The 24,318-nt window shown below is 37.3% G+C and overlaps 1 protein-coding gene across 1 annotated transcript; it reads left to right on the plus strand.

The window, feature by feature from the left end:
• Positions 1-489: 489 nt before the first annotated feature.
• LOC148371714 (sodium- and chloride-dependent transporter XTRP3A-like) lies at positions 490-22,472 on the plus strand. The gene is made up of 11 exons (XM_088326272.1): positions 490-657; positions 6,846-6,986; positions 8,009-8,100; positions 8,192-8,419; positions 9,325-9,435; positions 9,541-9,782; positions 9,885-10,047; positions 13,250-13,451; positions 16,339-16,498; positions 18,495-18,660; positions 18,735-22,472. Exons 1-11 carry the CDS (start codon positions 534-536, stop codon positions 18,906-18,908), a joined length of 1,803 nt encoding a protein of 600 aa, XP_088182398.1. The 5' UTR covers positions 490-533; the 3' UTR covers positions 18,909-22,472.
• Positions 22,473-24,318: the final 1,846 nt, after the last annotated feature.

The following is a 24,318-nucleotide window of genomic DNA, read 5'->3' on the forward strand; positions in this document are numbered from 1 at the left end:
GATAGAGGCTTCCACGGCGAACTCGTTTGACTTGATATATTTGCCGTTTCGTGATAGTCGGTGTATACCGGAGGGTACCCATAACTGACCAATTTGCATTTTTCCGTACAGATTTTCTCGTACGTCGTACACGTCTCAAAATGCATAATAAACGTACTTTGTACGGCAAAACCGTACAGGTTGACAGGTATGATATAAGATAGTTCATGTATATTTCCCAAGTGTTAAAAATCAATGTTGTTGTTTGTTTTTGTTTTTCTTAAACTAAATGAAAGTTGTTTTTTCTGTACAATACCACTAGCAAGCACTAAATATTACACACTGTGCCTTTAAAATTGAAAAAAAAAAACAGGGGGGAAGGGAAACAAAAGGTTAAACTTCGCCATTATGGCTGTGCATCCGGGCTACTGCGGAGACCGTGACGTCATGTCGAAGCGCTCTATAAGAGCGCATTTAAAGTGCTCCAGGTGCTCAAGAGGCTCAGGCAACCCGTTGAAGAGCCGAAAGAAAGGAAGTGCACTTGACTTGTGGAAATGGAGAAAGATGTTCGACCCAAATGGGACAGTCCCTTGCAATTTGTCTTGGCTTGTGTTTCTTATGCAGTCGGACTTGGGAACGTGTGGAGATTTCCTTACCTGTGCCAGATGCACGGCGGAGGTGAGAGATATGACCACATGTCCTTTTACCTTTGTTTTTGTTACAAGGACATGTAGCGGGTTGATGAAACAGCGGTTTTATTATATCTGAATTATTTAAGCTTTTAGTATAAGGGGAATGTTTTTTTTTATCATTATACAGTATTATTCAATTATCTGATCAGATTTTTGTTGTTAGTAGTCGTGTTTTTTTTAATTGTTGTTGTTGTCTTTTACAAATTTGTTTTGCTATTCAAATAATACTTGATTGTTTGCATCATAAAGTTTGAGTAAAATATTGCCGACTGCCTCATCTCTCATCTCATCTCATCTCTCATTGTTTTAAAAGCAGTGTTGGGCGCATTACAGTTACTAGTTACTTCATTTAAAAAGTACTTGCGTTACTGCCCAGAAAACATTGGCGACTGCCTCTCTGTTTTAAAAGCATGTCCTGGACAGGGTTGGGTAGGGTTACTTTAACTTGATTACTTTCAATTACTTTTGGATTACGCCAATACCAAATATGCTAATAAAAGATAAAATAAACTAAATATGAATAAAATTATGACTCACAACACGTGGTAAGCTTTCTCTCCTGGCTTTGATCGCTTTGATCTCCGGCAAAACTAACATAAAATGCGACAGAAACAAAATGCAAATAAATCTAAACAGCTTGCCAACATCATTTTTGCAGTTCCATGTGTTCCGTTACTCCCCAGCCTGCACAAAATTTAGTAATTTCATATTCCTATTTAGTTTATTTTGTTTTTTATAAGAATACTTGGTATTGGAGTAATTGAAAGTAATCAAGTTAAAGTAACCCTACCCAACCCTGGTCCTGGAGTGAAATAAGTCATACTCCCCTTATTATTGATTGAAACCCCACATTAAACGTTAATCTACCTTACAAACACCTAGCACCTTTTAACTCACAATAAAACAGACTACACAAAATAAAAACAAATGTCATGTTTATTTGTATAGCCCTTAATCACAAAAAGTCTCGAAGGGCTGTACAGACTACAGACTATTACATGCTATTCTTACACCATCCCTGATCTAAAAACTACATGAGGGAGGGGAAAAACTTCAAAACCTCAGCACAAGGAAAATGAAACGTTTTTATTATTCACCATCTATGAGTGTGTATGGTAGACACATACAAAACACCCAAAAAGATTTTTTTTTATTGATTTTACACCATTGGCTGAAGATTGTGCTCATTTTACGCAAGTATAAGTTGTTTTTTTTTTTTTAAATAATGTATCTTATTTTGCAAATAAACTAAGATTTCCCTCAAAACAAGTAAATGTATCTGGCATAGTAGCATAATTTTGCTCATTGAAAGAAATATTTTCCATTTGTAATCAAAGGTGGGGTGCGGCCTTTGAAAACTTAAGGCTGCAATCATGACTTTTAAACCGGGCGAGGGCACCGGAGAAACACATGATTTGCATGCATTTCTTGAGCGCGCTCGAATAAACTCTTCCTTTTTCATCTTTTTGGGGATTTGTTCCTCCTCGAACAGGCCTGATAAAAGCGCATGTGTCCTGGGACTAGTAACACATTAGAAAGCAGAAAAGACAGGGAGTCATTTCATGCTCATCAAGTGTTTGTTTGTTTTTGTTAGCGTAGCCTAAAAGTGGTAAAAGTAATTAAAGGTCTGTTTCAAATACAGTCCAAACGCCAACTCAAACCAAAAAAAAGATGAAGAGTTTATTAGTACGTGTGGAATGAGCTAACTGAGGCTGGGATCGTGACTTGAAGCCAGAAGATAGCAGCAAGGTATCAACATTTTAAATGGGATTTGTACAAACAAGTTTCTTTTTATTTACCAAATAAACAACACAAACAATTATGTAGTAAATGCAGTGTTGCTTATTATTGGTAGCAGTCCGGGATTTTGCAGACTCCAAATGATCTACAGATGGTTTTACTCTGTAACAAATTTGTCACAATTTAGTTTAATCTTCAACAAAAATGTCAGAATATCAGCTCTCATTATCTTTCTATACTTTGTATCTGTATGTACTTTCCTCAATTAGCTCAAAACTCTCCCACTGTTGGATTTGGAAGGGAATTGTCTCTATTGACATTTATATAAAAGTTGTGAAACATTGTATGCAACACGATTAGAAATGGCACTCAGGGACATATTTGATAAATACTTTAAAGAGAAAGCTAAGCGAAAACATATTTACAAAGCAGTGCTTTGCGAGATCGGCCTAACTTATAAAAGTAGTGCAATGAAAGAAGAGAGCATCAAAACAAGAGTGCAATGAAAAGTAGTCCAATAATATTTAGCAGTAACAAAAAGATTCCCTAAAAAAGTAGTACTTGTTTAGGGTGGTGATCGCCCTAGGGAAGAAACTGTCTCTGAGCCTATTAGTCGTTGTGTTAAGGGACCTGTAGCACCTACCAAAGAGTTAGTGGCTCGGGTAATAAGAGTCTTTTATAATGTGGAAGTCAGAGCAGAACTTTGTAAATCTCTTTAATTAATGGAAAGGGATCTTGCCGAAATGCACTTTTTATCCGAAATATATCTATACTGTGATGTTGTGGTCAGCTACAGTTCCCGTACAAAAAATGTTTAAAAGGCGTACACAATTTGAAATCCTATAAAATACAGCCAATTTGTATAAATTAACAGGTTTGTATTAATTTGATTTTTATTATTATTATGATATTATTCTACTATTTGCTTTGTTATTTCTGTCTATTTTTCTTTTAGGGACAAAATTGTTCCACCCCAGGTCAAATAATAAGTTCACTTGCCTGTTTGCATCATAAAGTTTGAGGAAAAACATTGCCGGCTGCCCCTCTGTTTTAAAACCAGTGTTGGGCCTGTTACTGAAAAAAGTAGTTGGTTACAGTTGCTAGTTACTTCATTCAAAAAGTACTTGCGTTACCTCCCAGATTACTGACACCCAAAAGTAGCGGTTTACTCTGAAAGTAACTAGTTACCATTTCAAAACATTCTCACTTTGAAGCCGATTCCCTAAAACTGCTTAAAAATAGCCAAAAATTAAAAGATAGAATAAAATGTGGTCACCAAACTGTGGAAATTATGAACCCTTCATATTTTTGGTGTTGTGCAATCTTGAGAGCTTGCGAACGAATACATCCGAGACACTTATCTTTTGTCTTCAAACCACTTGAAGTTTTTTTCTCCATTTCTGTGCAATGTCCAAGAGGTTTTCTTTTTTTTTTAATTGTACAAATAAAAATACCAAAATAAAGAACTCTTTTACAGTAAATGATGTGCTCACGTTTGCCCCAATGATTTTGTTGTTCACGTATAAGCCACACCTTCTACCCATGCGCTACCATTCGATTCTGGTTACACTTAACAAATATCTGCATGTTACCTGACTCCCTGACTTCAGTATTTTATTTTATTGTTGTAAATACGGCTTGGGTGTGAATATATACAGTAGGGAGACTATCAGAACAACATTGGGGAGAAATTATGCACCCTCAAACTTTGTGCTTGAAGGTGGCACCGTAACGCGATTCAGTTGTATTTTGCAGGTACACATATTAACATGCCCACCTATTGTAAATGTTGTACTCAGATGCTGGCAAATTGACGGTAGTATAATACAGAGGCTGCCCTACTTACGAACGTTTGTAAGTTGAATTTGTCCGTAAGTTGCTTCAGTGCTATATTTTGTATGTTTAATGTTTATAGGAGTAAGTTTAAACCTGTATTGTGCACTAAAGAATAAACATTTAATAAAATAATATGCTCTACAAAGATAAATAAAGTTAAGTTTAACTTACTATTGGAAGATGCGCTTCAAGAGGTCCTCCTCCGTGGTAAAAAGTGGCCAAAAAAAAACTTTCCGACCATTTTCTCAACCGCATCAAGCTTTCTTATTCCACTTTCATTTAAAAAAAAAATGCCTCTTCCTTACACTTTACACCAACCACATTGAATAGATGCACGAGATATTAAACAATAAAAACGTCAAAATTCTTCACGCGCTAGAGATACAGTACATATATTATGTAGGAGCCTGATTTATTCTTTGGGGTGGATGCTGGGTGACCTCCCAGCGCCACACGCCGGTAGTGGCGGAAAGAAATACTACGTACACATACAACTCACTAACTCGTTTACATCTAGGGACAATTTGGACCGGCCAATCAACCTGACATGCATGTTTTTGGAATGTGGGAGGAAACCGGAATGCCCGGGAGAAACCCACGAAAGCACGGGGAGAACATGAAAACTCCACACAGGAAGGTTCGATCTCATTACCTCAGAACTGTGCCGCACATGCGCTAACCACTGCGCTGCTGTGCTGCCATTAACTTACAGCAATGTCCGGATATTTTTTGACGTCCCGAAAAAATGTTCATATCTACCATTTTTCGTAAGTCGGATGTCCGTAAGTCGGGGAGCATCTGTACTTTAAGAGCGAGGGAGGAACCATTAGGGTAATATAGTATAATACATGATCTGCTTTTGAAAAGTAGCAGGGTAACCACAATCTTGTAACAGGTGAGTTACAAAGTTTCAATAATAACGTATTGCAGTCCTCGATACTGAGAAAAGTAATTGCCTGCAAGGAACACATTCCTTTGAAATGCTTTACCCCCAACGCTGTTTAAAACTGTCCTGGAGTGAAGCAAATTCAGTTAAGTGACAACCCACCGAAGAGTAAAAATCATCGATTTTTTTTTTTTTTTATTCGATCGAACGAAAAATGACAAACACGCTTCCAGTCATGTCAAGCCTTTGGGTTGTAAACTTTCCAAACAAATCAAGCGAGTTGCAAAATTGAAGTAGGCTGTAAACCTCAATAACATGCCATAAACTATAGGGCCCTAACAATGGAGCGATGTCGCAAATAAATGAGGTCTTTAAAACCTTCCGCCTGTCTAAGCAGTGTACGGTAGAAGGAGGCGATAAGACTGATATAACGGCTTGAGTGATACACAAACAAAACAAAAGCAGCGATGAAAATTAGCCAAGAAGAAAATACAGCGAATGATAGCCTTTTGCTATCAGTTCAAAATAATGGTTGTGTTTGTGTGTATATTGGGGCTTTGTGATACTGAAGTTAGAAAACGTTACACAAGGGCAGAAAAGAACATAAACAATACCATTTTCGATTAAGAATACCAAAATGTTAACACAGTAATCCCTTTTTCAATGCAGTTCACCTCTCACCATCTCACTGCTTCACAAATTTGCATTGAATGAATTTGTATTGTTTTTTATTTTCTGTAAAAAGTCATTTTTATTTGTGTTTATTATCTCTGAGTTCACAAGATAGAAGCTATGAAAGTTGTTTTTCTCAAGGGCTGCTTGTGATCCATATAGGGCTGCAACAATGAATTGATAAAATTGATTAAAATCGAGTATTGAAAGCGTTGGCAACTATTTATCTCAGCGTTTTGTCATGTTGCGGAATTTATAAGCCACTAAGCACGTGGAATCAATGCAAATAAGTGCCTTAAATCTTGTTGTGAAGTTGTAGTACTATTTTTGTCCGGCAGAAGGCACCTTGAGACTGCTTTTATAAAAGTATCTTACTTATCTATTTTTTTTTTATCGATTGGTGTTGAACATTGCGTCATTATGAAGCAAATTTGCATGTTATGGTCAAACATTACAAAGGTAGCAATTTTCAAGGGAACAGAAAGTGCTACAGGAATACAGAGGGGAAACAATTCTGGAGTTTTGAGATGCAATGAGTGAAATCAATCAATAAAAAAATTACTAAATCGTGTAATGGTAATGCCTTATGAGTAATCATTTATAAAATTCTGCCACATCATCACAAACAATGTCACTTTTTTTTGCTTAACTTTAATAGTTGTAACCGTGCATATATTGTAATCATTCATTCCTTATAACATAAAGAAATAATCTCTATATCCATTTCACTAGTGAATATTTAAATGAAGCCGCTCACTTTCTCATACTTAAGTCACATAAATCCATCAGTCGCTTCTATCTTAATTGTTCATCATATCAGAGTTCAAAACATAAAACTAGGATAGGTTTATTCAAGGGCTACTAGAAGTCTATAATACACTTTTACATTTTCCAAATACTAGCTTATCTGCAAAGATCTGAGCATGAGAACTTAAAAAAATGTCAGATTTTGATATTGGTTTGTTTTTTAACGATAACGGTACACTAAAATCCCCGGGAAGAACTATATTAAGCATGTATTTATTTCCTTCCGCCAACAGGGGGTTTCTTGATTCCATATCTGCTGATGCTATTTATCGAGGGTGTGCCCTTATTCTACATGGAGCTTGCTATTGGTCAAAAGATGCGCTTAGGGAGCGTCGGTGCCTGGTCTACCATCAACCCATATTTGGGAGGTGTAGGTAAGTACTTGGAAAAACATATTGTTATGATTCAATGCTAAACGTTGACTGCAGTACTGTAAAAACGCGGCAAAGGAGTTGTTTACCTTAGCACCAAACACAATTGAGATTGTCCTTTTGTAATGATGTTGATTTGAGCTAAAGAGAGTCAGTTTAAACTAGCATGTGTCCAGAGCCAAAGCCTATTGAAGATTTCTGATCCATTCTTACTGACTTACAGAGGGGGGAACGGAGTGAGAACGGGATCTACTGATAACCTGTTAACACTCCTTTGCAATCCAAGCTAAAAAAAAACATCTCACGAACCCACTTAGGGTGTGCAGAAACATAGATTAGGACAGCAAACTGTGGTCTTTTATTCGGGCAGGGTTCGGTATAGTAAAATTTGATAGCGAGGCAACAGTACCTAAAACACAAGAGGCAACTATTGTGATCCAATAGGCAGGCGATGGTTCAATGTTCCAGTAAATTCAAGAAGCAAAAGTGACACTCCAAGAGTTCATCCAGAAAAGCAGGCAGGAATTCAGTACACTAAAAGAACAAGAAGCTGAGACAATGGTACTTGGGACGTGACGAGGAAGACAACAAATTAGCAAGGAACCAAGGGGACAAGGTACTAATAAGGGGAAGAGGACATGTTGAAGGAAAAACACTTGGGAAATCAAGACTAGTGACCACATCTGTTGGGAGAAAATTTAACTCAGAAGTAAGTGGCCAAATGAGGTCGAGAAAGATAGGGGAGAGAAAGGGAGAGGGAACCTACAGGGAAAACGGAACCTCAGTGCAGGATCATGACAAAAAAGTTGCGCCGATAAATAATGATGACGACACAAGAAGCATTTTAAATTGCTCTTTTTTGTTGTCACGGGCTCGGAAATATCAGCTGTGCCTCTATTTTTCATTATTTCAAAGTTTAATTTCACCAGTGACTTTTCTGTACAGCCTACCTCTATCACTCAGACGTTTGTTTACAAAAAATATCCACACATTTATTAGAATTCGACTTTGATCTCTGATTTCAGGTCTTGCCAGTGTTGTAGCATCCCTCTATCTTACTCTCTACTACAACATCATCAATGCATGGAGCTTCTGGTACCTCTTTAATTCATTTCAAGTGAGCTCCTAAATAACTTAATGATAAACGCACCGGAATTCAGAGCTCATAAGTGCCTTTACAAAAGTACTGTACTGATTTGTGTCCACAGTCCGCCTTGCCCTGGTCAGATTGTCCTGTGAATTCCAACCTGACAGGAAAGGTGGAAGAGTGCCAAAAGTCTTCTTCAACAGAGTACTTTTTTTTTAGACAAACCTTGGATATTTCTTCCTCTATTGAAGAAAATGGCGGCATTCAAATGGGTCCGGCTTTGTGCCTCCTGTTGTCTTGGATCATTACCTACCTATTCATTATTCATGGAGTCAAGTCATCTGGGAAGGTAGGATAAGTTTTGAAATGTGCTTCAAGTGCTACAGTAACAAGTTAAAGAAACCGTGTCTAATAGTAATATATAATCTAATTCATTTTAAAAAAAAAACATTGATTGAAAAGGCCAAAATACATGAACTACGATACAAAAGTGTGTTTTTAAAAATGCTTGTTTGTCAAGAAATTTGCATTTATTTGACATAGCATCAGGCTCACCTAGAGGGGCCCAAACACATAAACCTCGCGAAAGGCTGCGGGAAAAAATTGAGAGAATAATTGTATGTTTCGGTCGCTTTGAGTGTCTTCCTTGTAGTTTCTAAAACTAATTTCATTTTTGGTTGCATTACACGATGCAGCAACAACGTATGGCCAAATATTACAGTTTGTCCCTTTTAAAGGTTTGGTAAAATTGTTTGTTTGAATTATAATGTGGGAGTCAAGGATTCAGTAAAAAAAATCAGTGGTACATGTAGTTCTGGCCTCGAAGAGGGTAATGTCTTTTTTTTAAAGACTGCAGAGACAGCAAAATCAAAAGTGCTGAGTAATTTTTTTTTCAAGGGGGGGATACTTTCAACTCAATAGTGACCTACCGGATTGGTTGTGCAAGACTGTGATCCTGGCCAAACTCGCTCTGGTCTGGGAGAGTAGAATGTGTGGCAGTTTTTACTTGAGGGTAATAGACTGCCTGTCATTTTTTCCACATCCAGGGTAACCTACCTGACTGACTGTGAAATATGGTAGTCGTATGTAAATTGCTTCCCCCTTTTCTTGTGTGGACAGACACACAAACGAACAAAAAAACAAATATGTAAACTTGGATCCCACCTGAAATAATTTCCATCACGCTCGCTTTGCCCACGGGTGATAATTCTTCTAATGGATTGACAGGATAAAAATGTTTGACTTTGTCCACAGGTAGTTTACTTCACTGCCACATTTCCCTATGTGGTCCTTGTTATCTACCTCATCAGGGGTTTGACTCTTCCCGGTGCCATCCACGGTATCACGTACATGTTCACCCCCAAGGTAACAAACAGTATGTCGTTTTTACTTTAAATATTAAAAAAAAATACGTTTAACCCAGAAGTGTGTATTTTTAACCAATATTTGTATTCTACATACTCTCTTTAGTTGGAGGAACTGGCAAATCCCATCGCGTGGATAAATGCCGCAACACAAATCTTCTTTTCTCTTGGATTGGGATTTGGCTCGCTCATAGCGTTTTCAAGCTATAATCAATACAACAACAATTTTGAGCGCCAAGCCTACATTGTTTCCTTTATCAACAGTGGCACCTCCATATTTGCTTCCATTGTCACCTTCTCCATTTATGGCTTTAAAGCCACCGTTAACTATGAAAACTGCTTGGATAGGTGAGCATGGGCTTTGCACATCATTGTGAATGAGTCAGTTATGATATTTGCATGTGTCAACTGCCAATTATCTGTGTTATTAAGACAATAATTATCTTTCAGGATGCGCATACTGCTGCTAAATACCTTTAATCTGGCAGAGGACCAAATCAACATGAACAATGTGTTTGAATGGGTTGAAAAACTGAATGCAACATATCCAGAGCAGTTTGCCGAAATTGGCGGTAAACTGGAATCCTGCGACCTCAACGATGAATTAGACACGGTATGTTTAGCAATCTTCTTCATAAACTATTTTTCTTAGAGTTATTGAAGTGGAAGTCACCCCAAATTATATCTTCATGTGTTCATGTTTTATACAGCAACATGAACACAGGATTCTGACTGATACTTTGATCTTAGAATATTAGCTAAAACCGGTAATCCACCTACAGTAAATTTATCTGGGGGTAGCTGTTTGGGACTTGGGGTTAAGGAACGATGTCATTGATGTTGTCAGGTACTGCACGGTTGCCATGGCGCCCAGCTGGCACCGCCCCTTGACACCGGCTGACTCGCATTTACTGATCACTCCTGTGGGTACTTAAACGAGCTCTTTTGAACCAGATCGTTGTTGAAAACTTGTTCATACTTGTTGATACCTGTTTATACTTGTTGTGCTTGTTGGACTTTGTTGCACTTCGGTGTAACATTCTGAGAGATTCCTGCAAGTTCTGATTAATTCTGGAAATGCCTACTTTGTAGTTTTGCCTGTGTTTGACCCGTTTTGTTTTTTGGTCTGGTCCGTTTGTGTTTTGGACAACTTTTCTTTCTCAATTTAAGTGTTAGGACGTCTACACAAATGAGTTCCTACTTCCTGTTTCCCGTTCCGTTTCGTGACAGATGTTGCTAGTGCTAAGCTAACATCCAATGATGGTTAACCTGCTTTTGAAGGGAAGCCATGATTGGTCATTTTCTGAAAAATCCTGAAAATTGCCGCCTTCAGAGAGGGACAAGACGGGTAAATATTTATTTTTAGCTTTGTTTAGAACAGGGGTCTTCAACCTTTTTAAGGCTGAGAGCTATTTTTGTCACTGATTAGTGCGGGGGCTACCATATTGATATACATTTCTAAAATGAAAACTTTGCATAGTATTGATTGGTTGGTAGGATCCCTTAAACACTAGGGTCGCAGGGGCACCATTTCCTGTGTTGTGTGTCTGGCAAGTACAGCTTGGTGTTGCCCATCCCTTATTGTGTGGTTAATGTCATTACTAAGTGGTCACCATGTTGTACTTCTTAGAAGTGGGGTTAAAATAGTCTTCGTCAACCACTAAAACATCGTGTTCAATAGAAATCTACATTCCTCAGAAAATCACAATAATCTATCACTGGTTAGCTATTCTCAGAACAAGCCCGCAGGCTAAACGGGTGTGAGTTGACTTCTGCTTTCATGCATGGTTAGCATTTGATTAGCATTGAGATGACTGATGATATAACTCTTAGACTGACATATTTACGGGGGAGGTATTTTTTTCCCCCAGTACATATGCAAGCATGGCCTTACTTGAATTTGGTTTGTGTGGCAGCCAAATGTCCTTATCAGGAAAGATCCGAGTTTGTTCACGGTAGTTTTAAACCTAAGCTCTGTATCTGGAATACATTAAACATTTATGATGTTTGATGACTTTAACCATCTAAAGTTTCATCATAAAATCAAGTCATCAAATTTCGGAAATGTCATGACAGTAAAAGTTGGATGAAAGTATAACCCTTGTCAGGTGTCAGACACCCAACGTTAAGAGGCGTATTTATAATGACAGCAATTTTTTGTATTGATATTATTGTGGTGAAAAACAGAGAACAGACATGGTCAGAGCAAAGACCCTTGTTGAATCCCGTATATTTACATACAGCTCTCGTTCCATCATTTTGGGGCTGACATTTATTTGTGTGGCTTGAATTATACAAATGTTGTAAATAGTTCAGATTATAATAATTTAGTAGTTCAAAACCTTTTTTGCAATGCTTGTGCTCTGTCTACTGCATGTACAGATCTGACGGGCTAATTGAAATTCTTTGGTTGGTAGGCGCGTGCTTAGCATGAGTGTAAATCAAATTATTGCTTTTATCAGGGACGTTTGATACTACATTTGTTCAGACTGATACTGTGACTCAAATTTTGAGTTGTCATTGAAACCCATACCATTAGTACTTCAAAGACCCCTGCCTCTGTAAAAATGGCTAAAATCTTAAAAGGAATACCTTTTTGTCTTGAATATGATTATGAATATGATTGGTGTTCTGCTCCCCGTGTGTAGATAATCTTTAATCATCACAGTTAATTGGTAATACAAAGCAGTTATTCACATTTCCAGAAGCATCCCTGAGCTGAGAACAATACAATAATAAAGCAAAAAGAATACAATATACAAATACCCAATGTGACGTGCAAATGCCCACTGTAGCGTGTTATATAGAATATCTAAATAGTGCTACACAGAATACATATTGCAATAAAATTCGGTAATATGCAATGTAGGGGGTGTGGTTTAATGTGGGCTTTTACTCTGCCGGGTTCCTCGTAGAAAAAAGTGCTGCGTCAAAATTAGCGTCCTAGCTCCACTTTATTCCAGAACAGAGTAAAAACATTCTGTGAAAATACAGTGAGTCTGACTCCACAAATGATCGGCAAAATCCAAAAAGCAATTGGCAAATGCTATGAAATATAAACAAAATGTATTTGATAAAATTATATGTTTGGAAACTTACAGACTAGATTGGGTGTTGATGGTGACAATGTTATGTGTCAATGAGAGTGTTTAAATAGACTGAACCAAATTTGGCTCCCAATGTCATATCACTTCCTGTCTGAAAGTCTCCTTCAATTGTCTTATTTTACACTCAATGTCTTTATACGGCACTTTGAGTGGCAATTCGTTGGCTAAAAGGTACTTAAAAAAACTTTTGATTTGGTATGGAAAACAAACCTTAAATTAACTTTTCAAGGGGGCAGGACAATTGTTAAATGTCCACTAGAAGGCAGCTGGTACCATCAATACTGATATTTTGTGTTGGTTATCGCCCATCAATAGTTTTTGTTGTAATAATACATATTGGCTGTCCTTCACAACTGGATAAAACAGAAAAGCTATTTCATATTAATGGACAAAAATCAGGCTATGATAATGATAGTGTAGATTATTAAAAAAAAACATGCGTTAATATATTATCGTTGGGTATTAATTCTCTAGCTTATCGACAAAAGTATGGTATTCTTATCCAATCGTTACATGATTCTGCTAATGCGAGACATCTAAGATCATGCATTACAGTTTAAAGTTTTTGATACATGCCAGTAGTTACCCTTTACCATGTCCTTGTTGAGTAAAGTCCATTTTAATACACAATCTTTTAAGAGGCCAAATCAAGGTAGATTGGAGTCATAAACTCTTATCACTGAACTGTTTTTTCCTCATCTGTTTCAGGCTGTAGAGGGAGTTGGTCTTGCCTTCATTGTGTACAGTGAAGCCATTCAAAACATGCCGCTGCCTCAGTTATGGTCAGTGCTGTACTTCTTCATGCTTCTGCTTCTGGGATTGGGCAGCATGCTGGGAAACTTGACTGCCATCACCACCCCACTGCGAGATTTTAACATATTGTCCAAAGTTAGCAATGAAGTGTTAAATGGTAAGACATGTAAAAAGACTATTACACTTTATACTGTATGCTGACACTGGAAAATGTTTCACAACATCATCTTATATTAGTACTGTCTTATATCCTCTCGTTTAGATTATTAAAATGCCATGCTCTCCGGTCTCCCCAACAACCCTAACAAAAATATTGCTAGCCTGCAGCTACTGCAATTTTCAGCAGCATGTGATCTTACAAGGGCCAGGGCCAGGTATCCCATTACACCAGTTTTAAAATTGCTGCATTGATTTTAAAGTGCTTTTACGAGTTTTAAATCTTTCTCCATCTTCTCTGTCTGATCTACTTTTATTATATCAGCCTTCGCTGCCCTTGAGGTCATCTAGCGGCGGTCTGTAAACTGTGCCTAAGGCAGTGCTTCTCAATTATTTTCTGTCATGACCAATGTTCCCTCTAATTTTCCACGGGTCTGAGCGTTCACAAAAAATCGATGAGCAACGCTTGAAACAACAGTGAGCAGCAGCAACCCCAAGTGTGGCAACTAAATCATTATCAAACATGTCTAAAACTTGACATATCGTTACATTTTGAGTCTGAGTTTCCGGCAATGCAAAATTATTTTTCACTTTTGAATGAATTGACTCATGTACGATTGCAAAGGTTGCAGGGCCTACAAACGTCATTTGTTTTTACAATTCCTTCACAAAATTTCCATTTCTTTTATTCCTGGTATCTTTTGTCGCATAATACAAACATTTTGGGGAATTATTTAGTCGGTTGCACGATACAGAACTGTATTTAATTAAATTTTTTAGTGGAAGTACAATGTTGGCAACAAGATTAACTTGATATAATTGGATATTATTTGAATGGAACACAAACTTTTTCCTGTTTTTTTTCTTTTTTTTTAAACTCCCTTTTTTTTTTAAAATCTCATTGTGTTTATTTTTTCCTAGCTGTTACTTTTTTTCTTGCTTTTTTGTTCTCTATTACCTTTTTTCTCTTTATTTGCTTCTTTCTTTTCTTCTGGCTTTTTTTTCTGAAATTTTCCTGCTCTTTTTTATTTTTTTCTCTCCTTTTGTTTTGTTTTCTCAGCTTTTCACTACTTTTTCATTTTGGTATTTTTTTTCTTTTTTGATTTACTGCACTCCAAACTTTTCGTCAGGTAGGTCTGTCATTGTTGTTTTGGTCACGCGGTTCGAATTTTCGTCTGCACGCCGATCTCGGCAAACGAGATCTCGTTGCTTCGAGATTACGTCTTTGTTGTGGTGGTTTTCTTCGAGTGAAGGTGAAAATCAACACAAACTTGGTAATTTCTTCAGTGTCAGTAATAAGTCGAAATATAATGCAGAAAGTGATAACAACGGCAATAATTCCGGCACGAAAAAACGGCAGAGAAATTTTTCGGAGGATCGCGGAGGCTAGGGAAACACGTGTGTTGAAGCGAACGGCTCGACAAAAGAAAATAAACAAAAGAATACTCCTAGCAGGAAAAGGACTTTTCTGCCAAAATGGACAAAATTATATTCCTGATTACGCTATGAGGAGGATGATAATGGATTGGACCTTGAGAAGGTATTACAACTGTGGCGGAAAAGCAAACCACGATGAATATATGAACTGAACAATCTGAAGTGATAACTGCTTTGTATTACCAATTAAATGATGATTAAACCTGCATGAATATATATAGACTAATATTTCAGCAATAATATTTTGGATAATGTACAATATTGTGAACTGAAAAATCTGAAGTAATAATTGCTTTGTATTACCAATTAACTGTGATGATTAAAAATGAATGAAAATATAGATTTATATAATTATTTCAGCAATATTATTTTATATAATGTACAATATTGTTGTGAACTGAAAAATCTTGAAGTGATAACTGATTCATATTACCAATAAACTGTGATGATTAAAACTAAATGAATATATAGATTTATATTATATATTTGTCGCCGATTTACAATTTCAATCTCGATAACACTTAATTTTGGGGACCCATAGATCTCTGTTGGGACCCATAGATTTTTGAGCATGCGAGTCCCCGGGACCCATCACTTTTCAGAGGTCAAATGGACACTGCCATGAGCAGTATTGGGTCGTAACTTCTTCAAGTGACAACTTCATTTCACATAGCAAGCACACTGGTCTTTGCTCGTCATCCTCCAAGGTAGCAGTGAAGTACTACGGGAGGAGACTTTTGTTGGTCTCTTCACCCAGTCTCATTTTGCCTGTCCTTGCATTGATTGATAATATTTTTTTTCATGAGGTCACCTGAGGGCCTGCTACACTCCGTGTTACACTTCAATGCTTTTACTCGTTGCTTAATGCACTACGTGGAGGCTAAATGTATGCAAAACACTCCTCCACTGTGAATGCCACTGCCCCCTAGTGTAATGGAGGTGTAGTTTCACTTTATTCTGGGAAAGTTAAGGGAAAAAAAATCCCGAAGTCACACAAGCCCGCGCCCCCCCTGGACGGAGTCTCATTTTTTACAAATAAATAAAAACTTCTAAACAGTTAGAATGTAGCAAAAAAAATGTTCCCCGGGCACATAGATTGCGCTCATTTTAGGTATTATTTTTATTATTTTTTTATCAGAAAACGATAACAAATCAAGTCAAACATGAGAACGGGCTAAAAAATAGATTACTATCTAATATGACAGCTAAATTATAACTAAAATGAATAACCTGTAATACCTCCTGAGCCACCATGATTACAATAAAAACCTTATAACCTAGTAAAACATACGTCAAACATTTTCACCGGATGGTTTGTCTTGAGATTTTTTATGAAAAAGAATGTGCCCTGGCTCAAAAAAGTTTGGAAAACACGGTTTATGTGCATTGTGTCAATGAACTTAAGGGGGGATGTTATTTTACTGGAGCTGTGTTTTCTGTTTTCCTCACAGGGGCATTGTGTCTAATCTTGCTGCTGCTTGGCCTGGGCTTCACCACCCCATCCGGGAACTACTGGTTCACCATGTTTAATGAATATGGAGCATCTTTCTCCCTGCTCTTCGTCGTCCTAGTTGAGATTCTGACCGTCAGTTACCTCTATGGAATTAAAAGGTGTGTCTTGGCATCACTGCTACTAAATTCTGTTCTAACGATGTATACAGTGTTTCACATAAGTGAGTACACCCCTCACATTTCTGCAGGGATTTCATCATAATGTTTAATTGAACAACACTGAAGACACATTACTTAGCCACAATGAAAGGTAGTCTGTGTAAATCTTATAGAGCAGGGTACATGTAGTTTTCCACTCAAAGTGTTGCCATTAGAAGCTAAACCCCTGGTAAGAAAAGTGAGTACACCCTAAAGAAAAAGTTCCTGAAGTTCAATATTTTGTGTGGCCACCATGATTTTGCGTAACCACTTTAATCCTCCTGGCCATGGATTTTCCCGGAGACTAACAAATTGCCACTGGAATGATCTTCCACTCCTTCATGAAAACATGACTTAGCTTGGAGATATTCATGACCCTTTGCTTCTCCACTTTTTGCTGGAGAATGCCTTCAAGATGTCATATTGAATTTAGATCTTGAGACATGCTTGGCCAGTCCACCCCCTTTACCCTTAACCCCTTTAGAAAAGCCTTGGTCATCTTAGAAGTGTATTTTGGGTCATTTTCAGGCTGGAACATTGCCCTGCCACCCAGTTTGTGTTGGGAGGGAATAGTTCTCTGCTACAGTTTTTCACAGTACATGCATACATTAAGTTTGTGTTCCCCTTTTTGAAATGCAACTCACTCATTCAGCCCCAAAGCATGACATTCCTAACACCATTCTTGACTCTCCGCACGACAAAAACATGTTTGTACTCCTCACCTGGTTGCCGCCACACATGCTTTACATCATCTGAGCTAACTGAATTCATCTTTGTCTCATCAGAATGGTAGATATATTTTCAGTAGGCCATGGCCTTTATTAACATACTTTTCATTGTGTCAAAGTGATGTATCTTCAGTGTTCAATCAAACATTATATTGAAATCTCCGCAGAAATGTGAGGGGTGTACTCACTTTTGTGACATACTGTATGTCAGGGGTATCAAACCACATTTATGAAATAAATACACTAAAACTTGACGTTTTTTAACACCAATATAAATGAAAAAACTGACCAGAATATTTTTCCACAATAAACAAACAAACTTAAACATGAAATAATTTAAAATACATTGCTTTCCAAAAAATATCTCCTGTCAAAACTATACAAATTCAAAATGCGAAAAAAAGAAAATATAAATACAATTTGTGCTCTTAATCAAAAATGTGTGCTTTTAACATTAATATGAATACAACAGACAGTTATATCGTTCCAGAATAGACAAATTTAAACATTGAAAATTTTAAAATTTGATTTCTGTAAAAATATCTCCTGTTAAAACTATACAAATTTAAAATATTGAATAAATGGAACTCTAATAGAAATATGTCCCTTTCACTTTTTTGCTTTGGTGAAAAACATCTACTGGATCATCTTAAAGTCTTTAACTCTTCACCTTTTTGTATCTTCTCCTTTGCATTCAGGTTTTTCAGCTTATCCTGATGTTTTATCTTGAAGTGCCGTTTTACATGATATTCCTTCATGACGGCCACATTAGCTCCACAAAGAAGGCAATGTCCGTAAACACATATTTGGCCTCCCATCGGTTTTATAAGCCTCTGTTTTCAGAATAAACTTTTCTCTTGGCCATTGTGAGGGTTTACCTTCCTTCGTTTAGCCTTCCGTTACACCAAGATAGACGCTCGTCCCCGGGTCTCGCATCTCCACTTTCTGACACTTAAGACTTACTGTTATAGCACCTCTCAGTCTTGTTTGTTGTTTGTCAGTAGAAAGTTTTAAAACAGGCTGCACTCGTCAGGCTCCAGCTAATTCAATTGACGGAGAAACGTTTCAGGAACTGTTATGGGATCTGTAGTTTGAGAGTTATCAGCGTTTTATACAGCCGAACCATTATAGTACATGCATATGAAATGAATTCACGGGCAGGATAAGGCCCGTGAGCCGTGAGGTTGACACCTAGGATCTATGTAAACGCTCACGTTTTCTTATTGCAGGTTTGAAAAAGACATCGAAGACATGCTCGGCCACCGTCCCAACTGGTACTTAAAGATCATGTGGTGGGTCGTCAGTCCCGTCCTCCTTGTGTGCCTCTTCGTCTTTTATATCATCAATTATATTGGGGGAGGGACTCCCACCTACCAGGCATGGGATAAGCAACTGGTAAGTAACTCTGTAAATTCAATCCAGGTATGCACTAAAGTCCGTTTACGACTGGTGTTTAATGATTGTTTCAGGGAAAGACAGTGGTGACAGAATATCCCGTTTTTGGCCAAGTCTTCATTGCCATGTTGTTGGTGTCTGCGGTCAGCTGCGTCCCCCTCAATGCCCTCTATGTGTACTGCAAGAATAGAAAATGTCGCACCTCGAGGAACAACGATATAATATCGATCAGCACCATTTCACTTTAGTCTAGCTATATTTTTAAGATAAGTGCGCCTTTCATGGCTTCATTCGCTGTTACAGTATTCCCTCAATTTTAGCGGTCGATCTATTCCTTACCCACTGTATTGAGTGGATTTCCCCTAAATAAGAAAATATAGTCTGAAACCTATGGCTCGCGAGCCGGATATGGCTTTTTTAATGACTACATCTGGCTCAGAGAGAAAATGTGACAACAGCGAAATTTTCTCCGAGACAGTCTTATTTTACTCTATGCTAGGCGGTGCACCGCTGGTACGGGTAATGTTTCGGTCCAGTATACCATATTTTTCGGACTATAAATCACCCCGGATTATAAATTGCGCAAGCCAGAAAATGAATAATTAAGAGGGAAAAAAGCATGTATGAATCGTACTCCCGGCCAAACCATGAAAAAAAATCTGATTTATAGTCCAGAAAATTCTGTTATAAAAGCTTTGAAAAGAAAAGGGATAAGTCTATCAGTATGAAAAGGCAAAAAAATCATAATGTAGTCAAGTCGTGTTTGTTTGTATAGCCCTTAATCACGAGGAGTCTCAAAGGGCTGCACTGATTATTGCAAATTACAGACTATACTTAGAAAAGTGGCCTGGGGTATAATAATGCAATGAAAAAGAATAGTGCATCATAACAATAGTGCAATGAAAAGTGCAATAACTTCTAGCAGCAAAAATTTTAAAAGGGGGAAAAAAAGATAAAGGCACCGTATAATCCGAATTATAAGTAGCAGCAGCCAAAAAATACATAGATAAGAAGGAAAAAACATAAGTTGCACTGGAGTATAAGTCGTACCCCCGCCAAACTACCTATAGGCCAGATACTACTGGATATAGCACAGTCTTTAACTATAGTTTGCAGTCACAGTGTTAAACTAACATTTTTCCTGTATGTCTCTTAAGAATCCTTTATATGGAAGCTCATTAAACAATCTATTTTCACTGATGACACACTTAATGATGAAACCCAACTGAATAAACTGTAATCAACCAAAACGCCAGCCAAGCACACAGCGCAATTTGATTGGGTAAGCAGTAAGGGTGGGAGGATCACACAGAACGCTCTCCTTTCTCTTGCACGAACCCACTACACTGAAAGGAAACAAATCCATAAACTTTTTGTTTGCAGTATTTTGTGACATTTTACAAAATAACTACTTGCACCTGGTTTTGAAACCATTATTTACAAAAAATGACATTCAAAATGAGCCTCAACCTGAAGTAACTGTGGGAGGGAGACAAGTTTAAAGTGGTATATTTGTTGATATGGGACACAGGTTTTGAAATTATTCTTATTTCATAAATTTGATCGAATCATCGAAAGTAACACAGTAGAATAAATTGTGCCGGAAAAGTAGCTCTTGTCTGGAGAGCGGGTTTGGCGTTTTTGTTAAATTTTGTCTTGAAATATAAAATATTGGCTGTCTCTCTCCCCAAAAAAACTTAAAAAATTAAAGTACATTGATTTTATGGCTCTTTGGGTCAAAAATATTCCTGGCCCCTGTTGTAGAGGGTGGGCAAACTTGTTGAGTCACAGGCTGTATTAGCTGAAAACATATGACAGAGGGGTAGGTTAAAAAAAAGATTGACAGACTGATATTTATTTTTTTTGTATCTGCAAAAAAAATCAAAACCAATACCTCAGCAATACATAAAAAGAACATTAAGACCTATCAAGTTTTTGTAATTTACATTTTTAATAAACATATATGTACTTGCAGACATCTACATGTAAAATTTAAATTTCCCTTTATATTTGTTTAAATATAGACCGATTCATCAAATTTGATTTGAATCTCTCTCAATTAAACCAAAATCATATATCTTGCCCCCTTTTAAGCAATACATTTGCTAATATGCATTCTAAAACTACCAATCTTTTGCATGAAATTTGATACGTATATTTTTAAATGAAATGAATACATAAGTTAAAAACATCTATCGATCCTTTATCACAACCGCTTATCTACAGTCGGGTCGTGGGGGTTCTGGAGCCATCCCAGCTATCTTTGGGCAGTGGGCAGGGGACACCCTGAACTGGTTCCCAGCCAGTTGCAGAGCACGATTTAAAAACATAGTGCAAAAAAATGTTCCAATCATTTGAATGTTGGTCTTGAGCGCGCAGTACACAAAAAAATACTGTTCATGGGAAGGGCACCAAAGGAAACTGGTGACAAGAATGGCTTCCAAAACAAAACAATTTTTTAATAGTAGTAATTATTTACTATTCTATATAGATATGTTATCATTATAAGCTGCAAAAAAGATCTTACCCCATTGGTAGAAATTGCTGCTCATTTTAAATTGAATTTTAAGATATTTTATCTTGTTCTATGAAAAAAAAAAGATGACATGTGTTCTTAAAACAAGCAAACTTGTCTTATGTGGCACATTCTAAAAATATTTTCTACTAAGATTAGAAAAATGAGCAAAGTATCAACCATTTTAACAATACATTTTTTATGCTACCTAGAAAAACAGGAAAAATATTTGGAAAAAAAAAGGACCAAAAATGAGTAATATTTTTTGCCAATGGGAAATTGTTATTTTTTGGGGGGTGGGTAGTTTATTTTGACAGTTTTCTCCGGGACAATTCAATTTTCAGCCCCCACAACGAAAATGCCACAGTTGTATAGTGGATGTGATAGTTGTATCCATCCATTTATACTATAAATCCATGCTTCTAGCAAGGCACATATAAGCACTACAAAACAAGCATGGTACTTCAATTAATCTGGTGTGACACATGAACTTTAGCATTAAGTCAAACAAAGTAAACTATAGATAAAGTACGCAAAATCCAAACCGTGAAAAGACGAGGGAATACTGTATTTGTCTTGATGACTTGACACAAATCCACAAAGTTTTCGGCAAGGCATTATTCACAGGTCACAGCGTGGTAAAGCTTTCTTCCTAATCCGGTGGAATTTGGATTGTGTCTTTGTCGCCAAAGTCATTTTGAACCTACCAGTTTTATGATTATAGGATAGAAAATTTGTCAAACAGCAAGGTTTATAGATAGTTTGCAAACCCCCGGCCCCCCTCCAAAAGTATTGTTGTCAGTTTATTACATTGTTTTTAGTTTTATGTTTTGCTGGAACTTAAATTTGTTGTTTTTTTATAATATGAAACAGGTCTATTGTATAAAGTGTGATTAGATATGGACTTTATTACCCTGGAAAATGTTATGTAAAATATGTACATATTGTAGATAGCATTCTCATCTGTTGAAATTATTTTGAATATTCTTATCGCATTCGTTTTTGATATTCCAAATGTCTGACATGGTTTCAAACAAATGTACTTCATATTAACAAGTAAAACTCAATTTAACATCATGGATTATGAGTGGTAATATGCCATTTTTATTAAAGAACTTTTGGAAAACCATGAAATTGTAGTCTTTGTGGTTCATGATAAAAATAACATTAAAATAATGATAAATAATACATTTTGTATACAGTATTTTTAATATATTATTATTAAATGAAATAATATATTTTGTACATTATTTTTATTCCACAACTCAATCATATATTAAATTTGTAGTTGTTACCACTTCTGTTGTTTTTTGTAATTCTGTTTTGAGTTTTTTACTAACCTACGGTGTACGGAAGACGTGGTACCCTGCGGTTTTTGCTGTAATCTGGGCACTTTTTCCCACCACAGAGGCTACATTCCATGTCTAAAGGGCTTTTGGAGGACCGATATTGCTACATGTAGAAATAAATGTACAGGGTGTCTATAAAGTCTCTTTACCTTTTCAAAAATATATTATAAATGCAATTGATTAGATCTTTTGTTCAGATTTATTTTTGTTTTTTTTTAACATTTATTAAAGTTGTTTTAACCCTCTTCTTGTGTTAGGGTCACCAACGACCCGTGTTGGATTTTAAATGCATACAAAAAACATGTACATTTGTTTATTGCGTCAAAGCTTCTTGACTTTGGAAGGAATGCGTATTCGAACAAAATAAAGTGAAAAAAAGCACGTCATAAAATGGTGTCATTGTAATTGTTACATTGGTATTATCAGCGTCGGTTTTGACTCTTATACAAAAAAAAAACAGGATTATAATACACTAACTACTAGAAAATTCAAATATATATAAATATATAGTCATCCGTTATCTGCACCGGTTTCCCTCAGTAGGGTCGGAGGGTTGCTGGGGCCCATCCCAGCCATTCTCGGGCAGTGGACAGGGGACACCCTGAAGTGGTTGCCAGCCAGTCGCAGGGCACACAGGGACAGACAATTCGCTCGCTCATTCACACCCCAGGACAATTTGGACTGGCCAATTAACCTGACATGCATGTTTTTGGAATGTGGGAGGAAACCGGAGTGCCCGGAGGAAACTCATGCAAGCATGGGGAGAACATGCAAACTCCACACAGGAGGTTCAATCTCGACCTCAGAACTGTGCCACACACGTGCTAAATATATGTATATTGAAATATATCTCATCAGAGATGAGATGAGATGAAATATCTCATCTCATTAGCTGCACCGCTTATCCTCAGTAGGGTCGCGGGGGTGCTGGAGCCCATCCCAGCAATCATCGGGCAGGGGACACCGTGAACTGGTTGCCAGCCAATCGCAGGGCACACAGGGACAGACAACTCGCTCGTTCATTCACACCTAGGGACAATTTGGACCGGCCAATCCACCTGAAATGCATGTCTTTGTAATGTGGGAGGGAGATGAAATATATATACACACACACAAGGGCGGCATGGCGGTTGAATGGTTAGCACGTCCGCGGCAGAGTTCTGAGGTCATAGGATCAAATCCAGCCACCAGCCTTGCTGTGCAAAGTTTGCATGTCTTCCCCGTGATTGTGTGGGTTTCTTACGGGCACTCTGATTTGCTCCCACATTCCAAAACATGCATGTCAGGTTTATCGTCCGGTCTAAATCGTCCCTGGGTATGAATGGTTGTATGTCTCTGTGTGCCCTGCGACTGCCTAGCAACCAGTTCAGGGTGTCCCCTGCCCACTGCCCAAAGGCTGAGATGGGCTCCAGCAACCCTCCGACCCTACTGAGGGAAACCGGTGCAGATAACGGATGACTATATATGTAATATACATTTTTGTTTCAATAAATCATGACACATTGTGCCGCCTCTTGAAGATCAGCCATTTGTAGGGGTTCATGTCGCAACTTTAACAAACACTGATTACAATAGAAGAAGATCTGAATGAAATATTTAATCAATTGCATTTTTAATGCGTGTTTGAACTGGTTAGGAGCATTTTATGGAGACCGTGGACAAACATATTCCATACAAATACATTAACACGTAAATAAATTACTTGATACCTAAATAAACAGTACAGTTCAAAAGTTTTGGGTCACTTTGAAATGTCCTTATTTTTGAGAGAAAAGCCCTGAACTAATAAGAAAT

The sequence above is a fragment of the Urocampus carinirostris genome, chromosome 2 (assembly GCF_059441175.1).
Source record: "Urocampus carinirostris isolate Australia breed hairy pipefish chromosome 2, RoL_Ucar_1.0, whole genome shotgun sequence".
Taxonomy (NCBI): Eukaryota; Metazoa; Chordata; class Actinopteri; order Syngnathiformes; family Syngnathidae; genus Urocampus; species Urocampus carinirostris.